This window comes from Saccoglossus kowalevskii, chromosome 22, assembly GCF_978046115.1.
Source record: "Saccoglossus kowalevskii chromosome 22, keSacKowa6.1, whole genome shotgun sequence".
NCBI classification, from domain to species: domain Eukaryota; kingdom Metazoa; phylum Hemichordata; class Enteropneusta; family Harrimaniidae; genus Saccoglossus; species Saccoglossus kowalevskii.
Genome location: NC_140662.1, coordinates 3,031,877 through 3,048,945, shown reverse-complemented (window position 1 = coordinate 3,048,945; position 17,069 = coordinate 3,031,877). Strand labels below are relative to the sequence as shown.

At 32.9% G+C, this 17,069-nt stretch overlaps 1 protein-coding gene across 2 annotated transcripts in view; it reads left to right on the top strand.

Annotated features, from left to right (window-relative positions):
• Positions 1-17,069, top strand: part of LOC100378822 (vesicle-fusing ATPase-like) — a 42,477-nt gene that overhangs the window by 8,439 nt on the left and 16,969 nt on the right. For both annotated transcript variants that reach the window (XM_085496077.1, XM_085496076.1), the window contains exons 3-12: positions 4,520-4,619; positions 5,053-5,092; positions 5,375-5,453; positions 6,020-6,107; positions 7,554-7,611; positions 8,334-8,386; positions 9,184-9,272; positions 10,288-10,360; positions 11,201-11,270; positions 13,740-13,781. In XM_085496077.1, the coding sequence (XP_085352203.1) occupies positions 4,520-4,619; positions 5,053-5,092; positions 5,375-5,453; positions 6,020-6,107; positions 7,554-7,611; positions 8,334-8,386; positions 9,184-9,272; positions 10,288-10,360; positions 11,201-11,270; positions 13,740-13,781 (692 nt within the window). The remainder of the gene's footprint in view (positions 1-4,519; positions 4,620-5,052; positions 5,093-5,374; positions 5,454-6,019; positions 6,108-7,553; positions 7,612-8,333; positions 8,387-9,183; positions 9,273-10,287; positions 10,361-11,200; positions 11,271-13,739; positions 13,782-17,069) is intronic.

Here is a 17,069-nt window from a genome sequence, read left to right as displayed (position 1 = left end):
TCCAGAGAAACAACAAAATCACTTAGACTGACGCATTCCTGCATTAATATGTAACATACTACTACATTATGCCAAATAGCATCCTCCAGGGACCGCCAAAACATTTATTTCCACCTGTAGTTACTACATAATGCAGGAAATGTCATTTTTCATCACTGGATGTTTTCATGATTTCTATTAAAGGACATTCATGAAAAGTAAAAGTCTCTGATGTAAGAACCCCCTGTGAAAATATATCAGATGTTTTTTTTTTAATTGGTTTCTTTTTTTGTGAATACTTTGCCTGATCGAAAAAAAATTTATAACATAAATTTGTGTCCATGTATTCCCTGCATAATAACATATTGCTTTTCCTAGCAGACACTATTTTAAAAATGCCATTGTCTCTTGTGTACTGGTTATAACTATTTGGTATTATGTACAAGCTATTTTGTAATTCATTGCATCTCTCAGGATTTATTTTGGCATTCAATCAAATTCAAATTTTGTTTTTATCAGGATCCCAGGGATTTAATTCGGTCTCATCTCTCTTGCGCTGTTCTGTTTTGACATTTTATAACTGGTTTATGTTTGATTCTGTGTTGACTATAAATTGAACCTGGCCTAATAATTTAGCAGGGGTTTTTCTAGAAAAAAAACTGCAAGAGAGAGCCCTGCAATTCAGCAGCGCCACCAAGTGGGGGGAGATAGGGTTCTCCCTACCAGGGTATGGAGTTTTTCATAATTTGAAGTTAAAATGGAGCATTCTATGGCTTCTTTGGGGATAAAATTACTATCAGACAGGTCACAGTTGAAGACTGGCCACATATGATCCATGATCATTCAGAATTTTATAGTTGCCAGAGGCACATGCCCATGGCATGAGGGTGCTGCGCCTCTGTTCCCTTATTTAAAAAAAATCCCTGATTTAGGCAAGCATTCCGCAACCCTGTAATACATGTATTATCTTGAATGTGGTTAGTTTTCAGCCCTAAATATCTTACGGTGTTCCAAATCTAGTTATAGCTAATGTGATTGACGTTTTATAAAGGATCAGGTTCAATACAAACTTGCTGTGAATGACATCTCTTGAAATGCAATGTACCAGTAACTGGTTAAAACCAGTTAGGATTGCGTACCACTTTAAATCTATGAAAAAAACATGGTCAAAGCCGGGTGTGATATGGAAATTTATTTCATGACTTGCTCATCAGGTTTCTCATAGCATATCAAGGCCAGGCAATTTTTAATACACAAGATCTGATAGGTCCAGCTAGTAATTAACCAATTAGAATGCATGGTGGTGCCAGGCGAATGTATTCGGGTTCTAGCGAATGCAACACAGACATGGTTTGTGTTGTTGCAATATGTTTTTCAGTATTGATTTTGATGGAAAACAGATTTTTTTAAATGAAAAACAAAAAAATTAGTATTCAACATTTTTCATTGTAATAACAGGTGTTAAATGTCAAAATAGAGTTTACCAGCTACTGCTATTTTCACTGAAGAAATAGATTCATTGAAATAAAATCCAACGAATATACCCTTTATTCTACATTTTACATTCAACTCGTCAAAAATCAGTGAAAATAAAAAAGTCATTAAAAAAAAAAGAATTTTACAGCATTCACAATAAAATTATGTTCTTGAAACCTAAGTTTTATTTTAATTTAGGTGGCAGGAAAGATTGAAATCAAATTTAGAATACTTAGGATACATTCATTATAAACAGGATCCACTACACCCTCCTTGGACATGCATATCAGATGTAGTAAACACACTGTATAATAGCTACATGTATGAGTTATGCCTTATGGGAGTGGAAACTGGAACAAGTGCAATTTAAAAAACAGGTGCATATTCCTCACGTAATGTAGATAAGGAGCTTGAGCGGAATTTAATGGAAATCGTATATTTACATCACATAGTATGGACATTCTGATTTCATTATCTTACACGCTTTATTCATTTAAATCTTTCTTCCATAGTGATGAACTCAAGCGTCAAATATGTTGTGAGGTTTATAAGCACATTTCAAGTGTTGTTTAGTAACAAATTCACGCATTTTGCAAAATTCTATTTGTAGAAAATTAATGAAATTTTATGCTGAATATACCAATTTGGGAAAAATATGGAAACTAAAACTGTTGCTTTATAAATGACATTATGTTAAGATAGGTTCAAGAATTGTGTTATCAGTAACTGTATTCTGTGTTCCTGCCCCCCAATATTAGAGAGGGGGACCCTCTACTAAAGTGAAAAAGGGGTCCTATTTATAAACAGAATATATTGTAAGTAATAACTTTATTGTTATCGAATCTCTGTTGAGATATAGAGAAAATTACAATGAAGAATATAATCATGATAATAAAAAAGTAAAAACCAAAAATTCAGTTGAGATAAAAGTAAAATAAGTACATTGCATAGATGGTAATATTACAATAAAATGTTATTAAAATGTAAGTTTATTTTCTTATCGGGATCCCTTCAAATGCTAATGCTAATTTTAGTGATTTATTCATTCTTTACATGTAAATTGATTTATCAATATTTTTTTTTCGTTTTTTTTGTGGTGTTGCAATTAGTAGTATGTGTTTCTTTTTCTCTATAAAAACACCTCTACCTATGTACGGTATTTATAATTATTGTATAATGGGTCGAATAAAGATTGATTGGTTGATTGCTAACCCTGGATAGAAATATTGCTGTTAACAAATCCCACAATGCACTTTGATGGCATTCATCGTGACAAATCAAATTTCAGGCACACAGCCACGTATCAATTAGCGCATGATTCAAACTGGAAATCATGCCAAGCACATTACCATTGTAAGCAGTGATGTAACCTACAACTCCACATAAACTGACCCATAAAAATATCACTGTATGAAATTTGCTGCAATTTCTAGCTTGTGAATTCCACTAAAAAATTGTCTGCTATTAAATAAAGGCAGTTAAGGCTGAGAAAAAAAATATCTCTGTTTCTCGTTTCCACGCGCATCATTTTGAACTATATGCCTCGTACATTTTTTTTTTTACCTTAAAGCATTCCAAAATGCGCTTGTACTCAAACTTGTCTGAAATTTCCTCCCTTTTATGTCAGTATTAACAGTTTTTATTTCATTTAATCCTTTGAATGCCAATGTCATTTTTTATCACTGTGTCCTTCCACAAAAACAACACATAATTTTTTTTGTATATTTAAAAATTTTTACAGCATAAATTTATTTCACATGTCTTCAACATTTTTACAACATTCTGTAGTCAGGAGCACATTATCGTAATTTGATTCAAAATTAATGAAGAAATTATAGAAAAATTCATAAAATTATGCACAATGTTGCATACAAAATTCAGCCACAAAAAATATGGCTTTGAAAGCTCTTAAAAATAGCACTTGTCATGAAACAAAAGAAGCACTCACGCAATCTGTCATTGTATTTTTTATATGATTAACTCACAGTATTGTTGTCATAGACTTCTTCCTTGTGTTCTGATACATGTAGTTCCCCAATTTGCTGTTCTGCCCAGAAAATAGATTTGGTTTAACTTCTCCTTTTTTTTTCAAAAATATTAATTAAGCAGTGTCACCAATAACAAGTTATGAATTTTTGGTCCAAAATTAACAACAAAAGTATAAAATATTAAATATCCAAAAAATGGTACACCGACAATTTGATGAAAAAAAAGATGATGCCCAAAGCGTTAATGATTTATACATGTAGCTTTCTTTTATTCAGAGGTGACTGCCCTGTGAATAATAATCAATATTACTGCTACTTTTCACTGGAGTCTTTTGTATGACGTATTAAAACATCTGTCTTTGACAAAAACATCTATACTTCATTTCATAAAATCCAGTTGATCTTGTTTTAATGTTACTATTTGTATGTTTTTAGGTTTTACAAGATTTGTATACTTGATTTGTATTCTCTTTTTTCCTTTATCATCATTATAAATAAAGGTTAACCTTTTCACTACCAGTTCCCCATTTTCATCACAAATTCACAAAATACCGTAGTCCCGTTTATAGTCTGCACTTCAGAAGATTGGGGCAAAAATAACCCAATTTTTTGGGCAAAAACAGAAAATTGACTCAAATTTTGCCTGTTGGCTCCAAAATTAGTGTTCTTTTCCAGAAATATTAAAGAATATCAGAAAAAAAGTGCAGGAAAATTTGAGCTAGATAGTCTGGTGGTGAAAAAGTGAAATTATTACTGCATGTGGAGAAAAAGATGTACCGGGGTATATACCGGTAATATAGGTTGTGGGTTTGAATCCTTCATAAAGCAACTTAGAACTTTTGACATACATATGTACATGTATGTATCATTTACAAAATAATAAGGTTCTTATGAGAACACAGCAAAGGATATACACAGGCAGCACTGGATTTCATCACCCTCAGCTATGTGTCTGTGAAACAATTGCTGTACTTTGTTCATGTATACGTTGTGCTATCTAGTGATAACCTTGTACTATTTCCTTGCTCATGGTTTTTCACACAGAGCTTTAATTATTTTTACTTGTTTGTTTCTAGACATGTTGAAGTACGTACAAGTCCGCATCATAAATATGTGTTCACTCTACGTGCTCATCATAGTATGCACCCCGGCACTATGGGGTTCAGTTTACCGCAAGTAAGTATACCAATACTGTGTATAGAGAAGCATATAGAAACTGAACTACAAAATAAACAAGTCATCAGTGTCACATGTACTTTACATAAATGAAAGAGGTGTTTATAAAGTCAAAATAAGTTATATTTTAATAATCTAGTATACATTAAATGCAATTTTATTTTTATATTTCTATATATTTTTATATATTTTTTATATATTTTTTATATATCGCTAAAAAACTGACATATCATATGAAAAATAAAAGCTTCATGATCATTTGTTTTATTATGAATGAGTTTAAAAACTGAAATGGCTCTCCATCGGCCATCTTTCACTGGATTGTAGAAATCAACACAACCCTGCAAAGATGTTTCCTTGCACTCCGATAATTAGAAGGAATACAGAACATAAGTGAATTTATTACGATAATATTTCTTATTTTTTTATTCAGAGAAAATGGGCAGTGTTATCCTTGAACCAAGACATAGAAGGTGAGTTTGTTTTAATATAATCTTCATACCAAAATAGATGCTGAGTTTTGAGTTCATGGGTCGTTACTTTACTAAACATGCCTGTGACCCAGTTTGTAGTGTATGGTGGGGTTATAACAGGTTATTTATTTATTCGTATCATTTTTGTTACAAAAGTAAGTGTGAAGCTCAAGATGTTATAAATTGTATTCTGTTAGTTTATTATAAAATGAATATTTCATATCAGGCTGAATTATGAGATATATTATGTGTTTGTAACACTACTGTGTGTATTTCTTGCAGTGACACCTTACAGATTTGACCCCAATACTCAATATTTAGAATGTATTACATTGGAAGCAGATTTTTTACAGAAAAATAAGTAAGTTCCAATACATGACCTTGTAAGGTCATCTAAAAAAATATTATATATGGCTGTATGTCAGTTTTGTCATAAAAATAAGTTGCCATGGCAGCTTCACTATAACTAGCCTGGTTATTCAAAGTTTCTTTGAAATTTGTTCTATATTTTAAAAGTTATTTTGGTCATAGAGAGATCAATGATCATACGATTTAATACTGTAGAATACTTTATTTTCGCTTGAAATTTATTTTTGTTATTTTCGCTGAAGGGATGCTTCAGTGAAAATAAAATCCAGGGAATATGTCTCACATTCAACTCGTCAAAAATCAGTGAAAATGAATTCCATACAAAACACCCAAAAAGCTTTTTCAGCAAAAAGTAATTCTGGCTAAAATAAAGTATTTCACTGTATTATGGATGGATAAGCCGTGGAAGTAAAATGATGGGAGAAAAAAGAATTTTCAGCACGAAGAAACATTATCTTAGTTTTTGTGTGGGTTTCAATCACTCTGTACAAGAAATGTGCATGATATTCAGTCCTCCATTTTAGAAAACAATTTTATGAATTCTTTTTGTATTTTCAGCACAACAACAGATCCATATGATACCGATAAAATGGCAGCAGAATTTGTGATGCAGTTCCCCGGGCAAGCATTCACAGTCGGACAACAGGTAAAGTTCATCTTTCTATTAAAAATGATCGAGTTATAATGATACAAAATTGGAGAATCATCACTTCCCATCATGGGAATTAATCTTTACATTATCATAGTGAGGGCGCTCTAACAGACTAGTAAATACTGTAAAGCTGAAGAAAATGAAGAACATTTCATCCCTGACTGTTGCTTCTTCACTCAAGAAAGAAAATACCCTCTTAGAAGACTGTAAATTAAAAATGTGTAATACAGCTAACCGAAATTTAATATTCACTTGCATATTAAATAGTAATAATGCACTTGCAAAATACTTAAAAAACACAATTTATAAAACCTAATTGTGAATCTATATTTTATATATATCCCTTTGTTTGTTATGTTTGTAATTTTGAAACTTTTTTTCTGATCTGTATCCTTACCATACAGCACCCACTTATGGTGCAGTTGTGTAATAAAGTTATTATTATTGTAAATGCATTTATTATTCACTGGGTTTTAATTTTGCTGTTTTAGTGAAATCAGCTAAATTACATAGTGAAATTAAATGGTTTTACAGTAGTTGTGGTCTTGATAAAAATTTTGAAAAAAAAAATGTTGTGATCGATAGCAAAATTTGGCTTGTTTTGTCATGTTTTAATGTAGTTCCACAGTACTCTACTCTGTGTTCAATTATGTGAAGTTATTTCAAACCCAGCAGTTTGAATAATAGCATACGATGTCGATCTTTGTCTGAATCAGACAATTCCACTTTCCAGCTACTTTATTCTGAGAAAGAATTGGCAAGTAGCTGGTGTGACGTCGTGAGTGACACGTGATTTGCTCAAGCAACTTGCAATGTTGATAATTGAATAGACTATTTCTTTCTGAATGTCAGAGTGAAATTTAGCACTTCTGTCCTTTTGGACATTGAAACATCGGAGAATAATTTAAGTTTTCTGTGACTGACAAAGAGTGTGGTGTGGACGAAAAATGCAAAATGATGTTAAACAGGCCTGCTGGGGGCGCTATACAAGAAAACACATTATAAAAAATAACTCTAGGTGGCGCCCTGCCTAAGGAACAAAATCTTGGCAAATTACCCCTTTCACCACCAGACTTCTCTCGCCAAAATTATTCAGCACTTTTTTCTTATATTCTTCAATATTTCTGGAAATGAACTCTAGTTTAGGAGCCAACAGACAAAATTTGAGTCAATTTTCAGTTTTTACTCAAAACATTTTGGCTATTTTTGTCTCAATCTTCTGAAGGAAAGTGCAGACTTAAAAAAAAAGAGACTATTTTGTGAATTTATGAAGAAAAAATTGGTGGTGAGAAAGTTAAAAAAAAATTACAGATAATTTATTACAGAATTGCAGTATGAGAAGAATTTCAATGTTATTCATCAATTTAATTTATAGACAAGCTGAAATATTTTTTGAATTGGTTTCTTCTAAAACCCCATATGTTTTTGTTTTTTTTTTAGCTCGTGTTTAGTTTTGCTGAAAAGAAACTGCTTGGTCTAGTTGTAAAAGAACTTGAAGGTGAGTCCTGGTTGTACTGTAGAGGGCAATGTTTAGGAAACTTAATTTTTTTTTTTTTTAAAGCGTTAAAGCGGGCGAGTTGTCACCTGTACATGCGTCAGATGGCCATAGCGTGTCATTGTTTACAAACAAGTGTCTACCCATGAGCCTTTGCGTTTTTAGTGTGTGTTATTGTTGCTTGGGACTCAATTCCCACGCATGCACAGGTGACGACCCTCCCGCTTTAAATGTTTAGGGGGTTACCGGTACTTTTATTTAAAACATTTATTTATTTAATTACTTTTATATTTTTCTTTGCACATTTTTTTCAAACAATATATGCAAACTTATTAACAAACACTCAAATGGTTTGTTTACATAACAGGGCACCCTATTTGCCAGATTTGACATTGAAGATCTCCAAGGGAATATAGAGCCCCCCCCCCCCATTGGAAGGATTCTGCATTCTTGCACATTTACCCAATGTTTTCACTTTTTCAGGCTACCTAATTTACATAATCAAGTCTGGTTATTACACGTTTGTGTTGTTGCTATGATATTGATGGTTTATAAACAATAACAAATATAAAAATATTAAAACCCAGAATTTTTTTATATGGAAAAGAAAAAAATCCTGTAAAATATTTACATTATTCTAAATACTTGATAGTCATGGTTAAAAAAATTTTTAATTACGTTGGAATTGATTAATATTGAGAATTCTCACATTGTTATCATTTAAGGTGCTGATGTTGGTGCATTGAAAGGCCAGAAATCTGCTGGGAAACCACGCAAGGTATTAACATTATTGTCTGTGTACATAGAGGATATCTTACAATATTAGATTTATCAAACAATTTAAGTGTAGTAATTTTCATCCAAGCTTTTGGCAAAGAACAAAATTACTACAAGTTTAATAAATTTAATATTTAATAATAAATTTAATATCACTGTTCATCCCATGTATTCATTTCGTAGCTTCTAAAGGTCGAAAACTAAAACAGAGGTCAAAGTTTGTTTCAATAAATCGTAGAACATTCTGGCTCATTTTCATAATGGATCTCATTTGCATAATTAATCTCATTTGCATAAATGATCTCATTTGCATAATGAATGCAATTAAGAAATATAGTTATTTTTTGAGTCATGACTATATGATTTTAGGGCATACATTAGTAACATTAGTAATTGTTCCACAATTCGTGACAAATAACCACTACCGGTAGATATGAATAAAACAAAAAGAGAAGTTGAGGTTGGGAAAATTTAAAATGGCAACTTTATATTATTTTAACCAACATTTTAAAATATCAGAGATTTTCAAATCGATATAATTGTTAATAATGAACTGATATATGAGATAAAATAAACAAATAATTTAATTTGTTGCCAAAATTATTATCCACCTGATCGTTAAAAATATATTTTTGCAAAAAATGTCATAAATTGTAGCAGTTCCAAATACGAACAATGGTTTATTATAATAGTCGACAACAAACTTTTTTTTTTACGAATATTAAAAAGTTTCTGCGATTTGTAAAACAATTCTTTGTCATTGACATTGTCCACAATTTTATTTTTCTTTATTTAAAGATCAATGTAGGCGTTTCCATGCCGAATACACAGGTTATATTTGAGAAAGCAGAAGATTCGCCCCTTAACTTAGTGGGAAAAGCTAAAGGGTATGTAAACAAAGCTGAATATGTACTCCAAGATTATGTCTGTATTGGGACTATTATGTGTAATATTTGATGGTCTGAATATGCAATATTTCATGCACAATTTATGTGTAATATTTGATGGTCTGAATATGCAATATTTCATGCACAATTTATGTGTAATATTTGATGGTCTGAATATGCAATATTTCATGCACAATTTATGTGTAATATTTGATGGTCTGAATATGCAATATTTCATGCACAATTTATGTGTAATATTTGATGGTCTGAATATGCAATATTTCATGCACAATTTATGTGTAATATTTGATGGTCTGAATATGCAATATTTCATGCACAATTATGTGTAATATTTGATGGTGTGAATATGCAAAATTTCATGCACAATTATGTGTAATATTTGATGGTGTGAATATGCAATATTTCATGCACAATTATGTGTAATATTTGATGGTGTGAATATGCAATATTTCATGCACAATTATGTGTAATATTTGATGGTGTGAATATGCAATATTTCATGCACAATTTATGTGTAATATTTGATGGTGTGAATATGCAATATTTCATGCACAATTATGTGTAATATTTGATGGTGTGAATATGCAATATTTCATGCACAATTATGTGTAATATTTGATGGTGTGAATATGCAATATTTCATGCACAATTATGTGTAATATTAGATGGTGTGAATATGCAATATTTCATGCACAATTATGTGTAATATTTGATGGTGTGAATATGCAATATTTCATGCACAATTATGTGTAATATTTGATGGTGTGAATATGCAATATTTCATGCACAATTATGTGTAATATTTGATGGTGTGAATATGCAATATTTCATGCACAATTATGTGTAATATTTGATGGTGTGAATATGCAATATTTCATGCACAATTATGTGTAATATTTGATGGTCTGAATATGCAATATTTCATGCACAATTATGTGTAATATTTGATGGTCTGAATATGCAATATTTTTTGCACAATTTCTTTATTTTACAGTAAAGCCACTAGACAGTCAATTATTAATCCGGATTGGGATTTCCAAAAGATGGGAATTGGTGGTCTTGATAAGGTCAGTTAAATTAAGAAAAATTGTGTTAAACATATCCATTGTGTCTCTTATAGCCGTTTTTTTCCTCTTTTTTTAGTTGTATTCCAATTTTGTAATATATTTGTGAGATTTATTTGCAGAACATCTCCACTGATTATTGGAATCTCTATGGCAACAAATCCGGATAAATTTGAAGCACTAAAGCTGACCTGTGATGTTAACCTTTTCACCACCAGTTCCCTCTTTTCATTGCAAGTTTACAAAATAGTCTCGTTTATAGTCTGCATTTTCTTTCAGAAGATTGGGACAAAAATAGTCAAATTTTTTGAGAAAAAAATGAAAATTGGCTCCCAAATTAGAGTTGATTTCCAGAAATATTGAAGGACTCTAGTATATAAGAAAAACGTGCAGAAAAAGAAAGTCTGTTGGTGAAAAAGTTAAGGTTTGTCTAATCACCAAATCAAGCAAACTTTCCACTGTTGTAATACCGCAAAGCTATGTAAGTTTGCGTGGCATACTTTATTTTCGAAGTACGTCTAAATTTCTTTTCAGGACTCTGTTGGATGAAAATTCTCATAAACTTTACAAAACCTGAAAGACTTATTAGGTTAATATGTGTCTGCACAAAATTGGAAAAATATATACCTTACATAGTTGTTCCATTCATATTACTCAATCAGTATGAATCAGTATGATTCAGTATGAATCAGTATGAATCTGTGTGAATCAGTATGAATCAGTATGAATCAGTATAATTCAGTATGAATCAGTATGATTCAGTATGATTTAGCATGGCAGGGGACTTGTAGCATATGTATGCAGGGGCAAGGTTGTGATTATTACGATATGTTTATTTTTTAGGAATTCTCTGGTATATTCAGAAGAGCGTTTGCATCTCGAGTGTTTCCTTCAGAATTTGTAGAACAGTTAGGTAAGGATGAATCAAATACCATGTGTATGTTTAGACAGCTTTATGGTTGTCTGCGTTTTTGGCAATTGGATTTTTTTTGTTTCATTCGGATCAAATTGCTATGACTTCTTGTCTGTCTTGATTCATATCATTTTGTTGTCTATAGAATAGTGTTTCTGTAGAACAGCAATCAAACCTTCCTATTGTGACAACCTTTATATAAAGACCACCTGCCCATAGTGACCACCTTTATATAAAGACCACCTGCCCATAGTGACCACCTTTATATAAAGACCACCTGCACATATTGACCACCATTATATAAAGACCACCTGCCCATAGTGACCACCTTTATATAAAGACCACCTGCCCATAGTGACAACCTTTATATAAAGACCACCTGCCCATAATGACCACCTTCATATAAAGACCACCTGCCCATAGTGACCACCTTTATATAAAGACCAACTGCCCATAGTGACCACCTTTATATAAAGACCACCTGCCCATAGTGACCACCTTTATATGAAGACTACCTGTCCATAGTGACCACCTTCATATAAAGACCACCTGCCCATAGTGACCACCTTTATATAAAGACAACATGCTTATAGTGACCACCTTTATATAAAGACCAACTGCCCATAGTGACCACCTTTATATTAAGACCACCTGCCCATAGTCACCACCATTATATAAAGACCACCTGCCCATAGTGACCACCTTTATATAAAGACCAACTGCCCATAGTGACCACCTGCCCATAGTGACCACCATTATATAAAGACCACCTGCCCATAGTGACCACCTTTATATAAAGACCACCTGCCCATAGTGACCACCTTTATATAAAGACCACCTGCCCATAGTGACCACCTTTATATAAAGACCAACTGCCCATAGTGACCACCTTTATATCAAGACCACCTGCCCATAGTGACCACCTTTATATAAAGACTACCTGTCCATAGTGACCACCTTCATATAAAGACCAACTGCCCACAGAGACCACCTTTATATAAAGACCAACTGCCCATAGTGAACACCTTTATATTAAGACCACCTGCCCATAGTGACCACCTTTATATAAAGACCAACTGCCCATAGTGACAACCTTTATATAAAGACCACCTGCCCATAGTGACCACCTTTATATAAAGACAACATGCTTATAGTGACCACCTTTATATAAAGACTACCTGCCCATAGTGACCACCCTTATATAAAGACCATCTGCCCATAGTGACCACCTTTATATAAAGACAACCTGCCTATCATGACCACCTTCATATAAAGACCACCTGCCCATAGTGACCACCTTTATATAAAGACAACATGCTTATAGTGACCACCTTTATATAAAAACCACCTGCCCATAGTGACCACCTTTATATAAAGACAACATGCTTATAGTGACCACCTTTATATAAAGACCACCTGCCCATAGTGACCACCTTTATATAAAGACAACATGCTTATAGTGACCACCTTTATATAAAGACCACCTGCCCATAGTGACCACCTTTATATTAAGACCACCTGCCCATAGTGACCACCTTCATATAAAGACCACCTGCCCATTGTGACCACCTTTATATTAAGACCACCTGCCCATTGTGACCACCTTTATATTAAGACCACCTGCCCATAGTGACCACCACCTGCCCATAGTGACCACCTTTATATAAAGACAACATGCTTATAGTGACCACCTTTACAATGTATATAAAGACGACCTGCCCATAGTGACCACCTTTATATTAAGACCACCTGCCCATAGTGACCACCTTTATATTATGACCACCTGCCCATAGTGACCACCACCTGCCCATAGTGACCACCACCTGCCCATAGTGACCACCTTTATATAAAGACAACATGCTTATACTGACCACCTTTATATAAAGACCACCTGCCCATAGTGACCACCTTTATATTAAGACCACTTGTCCATAGTGACAACCTTTATATAATTATAAAGACCACCTGCCCATAATGACCATTTGTATACAAATATCATCTGCCAATAGTGACCTTTACACATTTTGTATATTATGACCACCTGCGCAATGAAACCATTTACAGACAGCCTGGTGTATAAAAGCCAAATAAAGATGAATACCTATTTAGTATTTTATGAAAGTCTTTACACTGAGGAATGGAGGCTTTCAGAAGGCAGTGCATTAATCAAGAAATGAACCCTAGTTTTGAAACCAACAGACAGAATTTAGTAAATTTTCAGTTTTCACTCAAAAATTTTTGACTATTTTTGTCTCGATCTTCTGAAAGGAAGGGCAGACTATAAACAGGACTATTTTATGAATTTGTGATGAAAAGAGGGAATTGGTGGTGAATAGGTTAAATGAAACATTCTTGTCATATTTTTATCCATAAATGAATTCAATAAACCTTCATATAAAGACCATCTGTCTCATAAAGGACTGTTTTACTGTTAGTAGTAAATAATAAATTTGTTATATTTTATTCCAGGTGCAAAGCATGTGAAAGGAATTTTACTATTTGGCCCACCAGGTTAGTAGTCTTCTGTGAGATTGTGCTACTGATGAATATTTTCTATAACACATGGCAAGAAATTGTATAACTCTTGGATTCAATTTTTGACTCCCATGTGCGAAGCACAAAATGGGAGTCTTTGCAGTTAGTGTGTCTGTATGTGTGTATGTGTGTATGTGTGTATGTGTGTATGTGTGTGTGTATGTGTGTATGTGTGTCCGACTGTTCCACTGCTATCTCAAGAACCATACATCGGTTTTTGATGAAACTTGGTGCATAGATGCTCTGGACCAATGCGCAGATTTGATTAGGTTTTGGTAAAAATCCATGCTCGTTAATTACCTAATTTGCATGATAATTAGCTAATTTTTAGCTGTTCTATGACTGTTACACTGATATCTAAAGAACCACTCATTGGATTTTGATGAAACTTGGTACATAGATGCTCTGAACATATGCGCAGATTTGATTAATTTTTGGTAAAAATCCGTGCATATTAATTACCTAATTTGCATGATAATTAGCTATTTTTTAGTGGTTCCATGACTGTTCCACTGATATCTAAACAACCACTCATTGGATTTTGATGAAACTTGGTACATAGATGCTCTGAACTAATGCTAGGTTTTGATTAGTTTTTGGTAATAATCCGTGGATACTAATTACCTAATTTGCATAATGATTAGTCAATTTTCGTTTTTTCCACTGATATCTCAAGTACTAATCATCACATTTCAATGAAACTTGGTATATAGATGTCATACGGCACTGCACAGACCTGATAGTTTTTATGGTAATATCAGTACATATTAATTACCTAATTTGCATAATTAATTAATTTTCAGCATTTGATATAAGTAGTTAGCATTACATTTCAATGAAACTTGGTACTTACATACTCAAGGACTATGCAGAGATTGATTGTTTTCGATAAATATTTGTGCACGGGTATCTCAAGTACTAATCATCGCATTTCAATGAAACTTGGTACATAGATCCTTTAGGACTATGCAGAGACCTGATTAGTTTTAGGGTAAATAATTGTGCATATTAATTACCTAATTTGCATAATTAATTTTCAGCTTTTCTACTGATATCTAAAGTACTAATCATCACATTTCAATGAATCTAGAATTATGCAGACCCAATTAGTTTCCGGTAAATATTTGTGCATATTAATCACCTAATTTGCATAATTAACCAACTTTCACACTGATATCTCAGGTACTATACATCACATATCAATGAATGTACATGGATGCTGTAGGAGAATAGACAGACCTGAATAATTGTGGGTTAAAATCTGTACATATTAATTACCTAATTTGCATAATTAACCAATTTTAAGCTTTCACACTGATATCTAAAGTACCGTAAAAACTCCAAAATTTCGACCGGTTTTAAATAATTGGTGTTAGAAATGTGACGTGTTTTTAGAGTCAAAATTAAGGTGCATTTTCGGATGGTCGAATTTTTCAGAATAGAAATCAGCAAAAAAAAATGGGGATGATAGACAGTGTGCTTCATTAGTTTTTAAAAAATGCAATGTCCGTCAATTGACGTAAACTTCCTCATGTTTCACGGTAAAAGCAAAGGTCGTGGCCGAGTTGTAACTCAAAATCTAAACAAAGTCATCAATCAGTGAGTATTATGACAAGCAAAACAAAACATCAAGACGCGGAGAAGAGGTCAGCACAAAACTAACAGGTCAAAAGACAAAGCTGTCTCGCACTACCTAGGAAAACTTGCGAATGTTCGAAGTACAGGTACCCATTGGACAAAAGATACATGGAAGTTTAGCAAACGATCTCCCCGACCCAGTGCAATGTATCCGGTTAGAATCAAAGCTCACGTGTCCCTTATTTGAGGGACCAAATTCTGCCGTAAATTCGCCCTTGGATTAAAAAATAAAATGGGATTTAAGAAAATAAAATGGGACTTTTAAGGTGTATTTTGGCGTCATTTTTCGGACATTTCAATCAATCCTGCCGGCTAAAATAGAGTCTAAGTTTTACCGTAGTCATTGCCGTCTGTCTATTCAAGAGTACACGTGTATGATTTTTATCGTGACTAGCGTGAGCGGGTAAGCTTCCTTTCGAGAATGAGCTGTTATCACTGTGAACAATGTTAAATTATTCTTCAGATGACCAGTTTATTTTTTAAAAACAACTAATTTTTTTATTTAAAAAAAATCATGCCGTTTTCGCATCAAAATCCAAGCCAAAATATCGTACTACAACATCAATCTCTTCCGCATTGCGTTCAATAACATTAACATATTTAAATAAGCTATGGTAATTTGAACACGTTGGCATCATCCAGCTTTTTGATTGGTTAATTAGCGATTTGACCTATTTGACCTAAGAGAACATGGCGGATATCCTACAGCATCAAACGTTTATACGAGACCGGAATCATTCGCTTACGATGAAACCATGGAGCTAAAAAAATTAGCTCCATGATGAAACTAAGTTGACTTTTATTTGTATTTCATAACCATTCAACAAATTTATTTTGTGTACATTATTATAATCACTACTGAGTACAGTAATAATCAACAATTCAGAAACGCAGCATGCCGAGATTTTTGTGTTCGTTTTTATTTGAAATTTCGTTTATTTAGAATATATTTTCGTTACCAATAAAATAAAAATCTCTCAGTCAATCAGAAACCCGGATTCATGCCTTTGAGGAAGGTCCCGTTTGAACGCTCACATCGGTTTTTTTTTCGTTTGGGGGAAAACTAAAACTGGTCGCAATTTTCGAATAAGAATGAGTCGGCAATTTTTAGTGGAGTCGAAAATTTGGAGGTAAATAAAACACCGAAACCCGGCAAATAAATAGGCGTTCGAATTTTTAGAGGGGTCGAAATTTTGGAGTTTTCACGGTACTAATTATTCCATTTCAATGAAACTTAGTACAAAGATGCTCTAGGACAATGTACAAACCTAATTAGTTTGGGGTAAAAATCTGTTCATATTAATTCCCTAATAAGCATAATAATTCATAATTTTTTGGTTCTAATCACATTTCAATTAAACTTGGAGACATAGATTTTCTGTTACATTGCGCAGACCTCATTAGTTTTACACTCAAATCTGGTCATATTAATTTTCTGATTTGCATAATTAGTTTTCAGCTAAGTAATTTCGAATTATATTTAATGTGTCTCCAATACTCTCAGCACATGGGAGTTCTTTCTAAGCTTTCTTTGATATTTATTGAAAGTTTGTGTCACTCACTGATTTGAAAACCAAAAAAAGTGGAAAATGTGATTAAATAGTTGTCATGGCATAAAATAGTTTA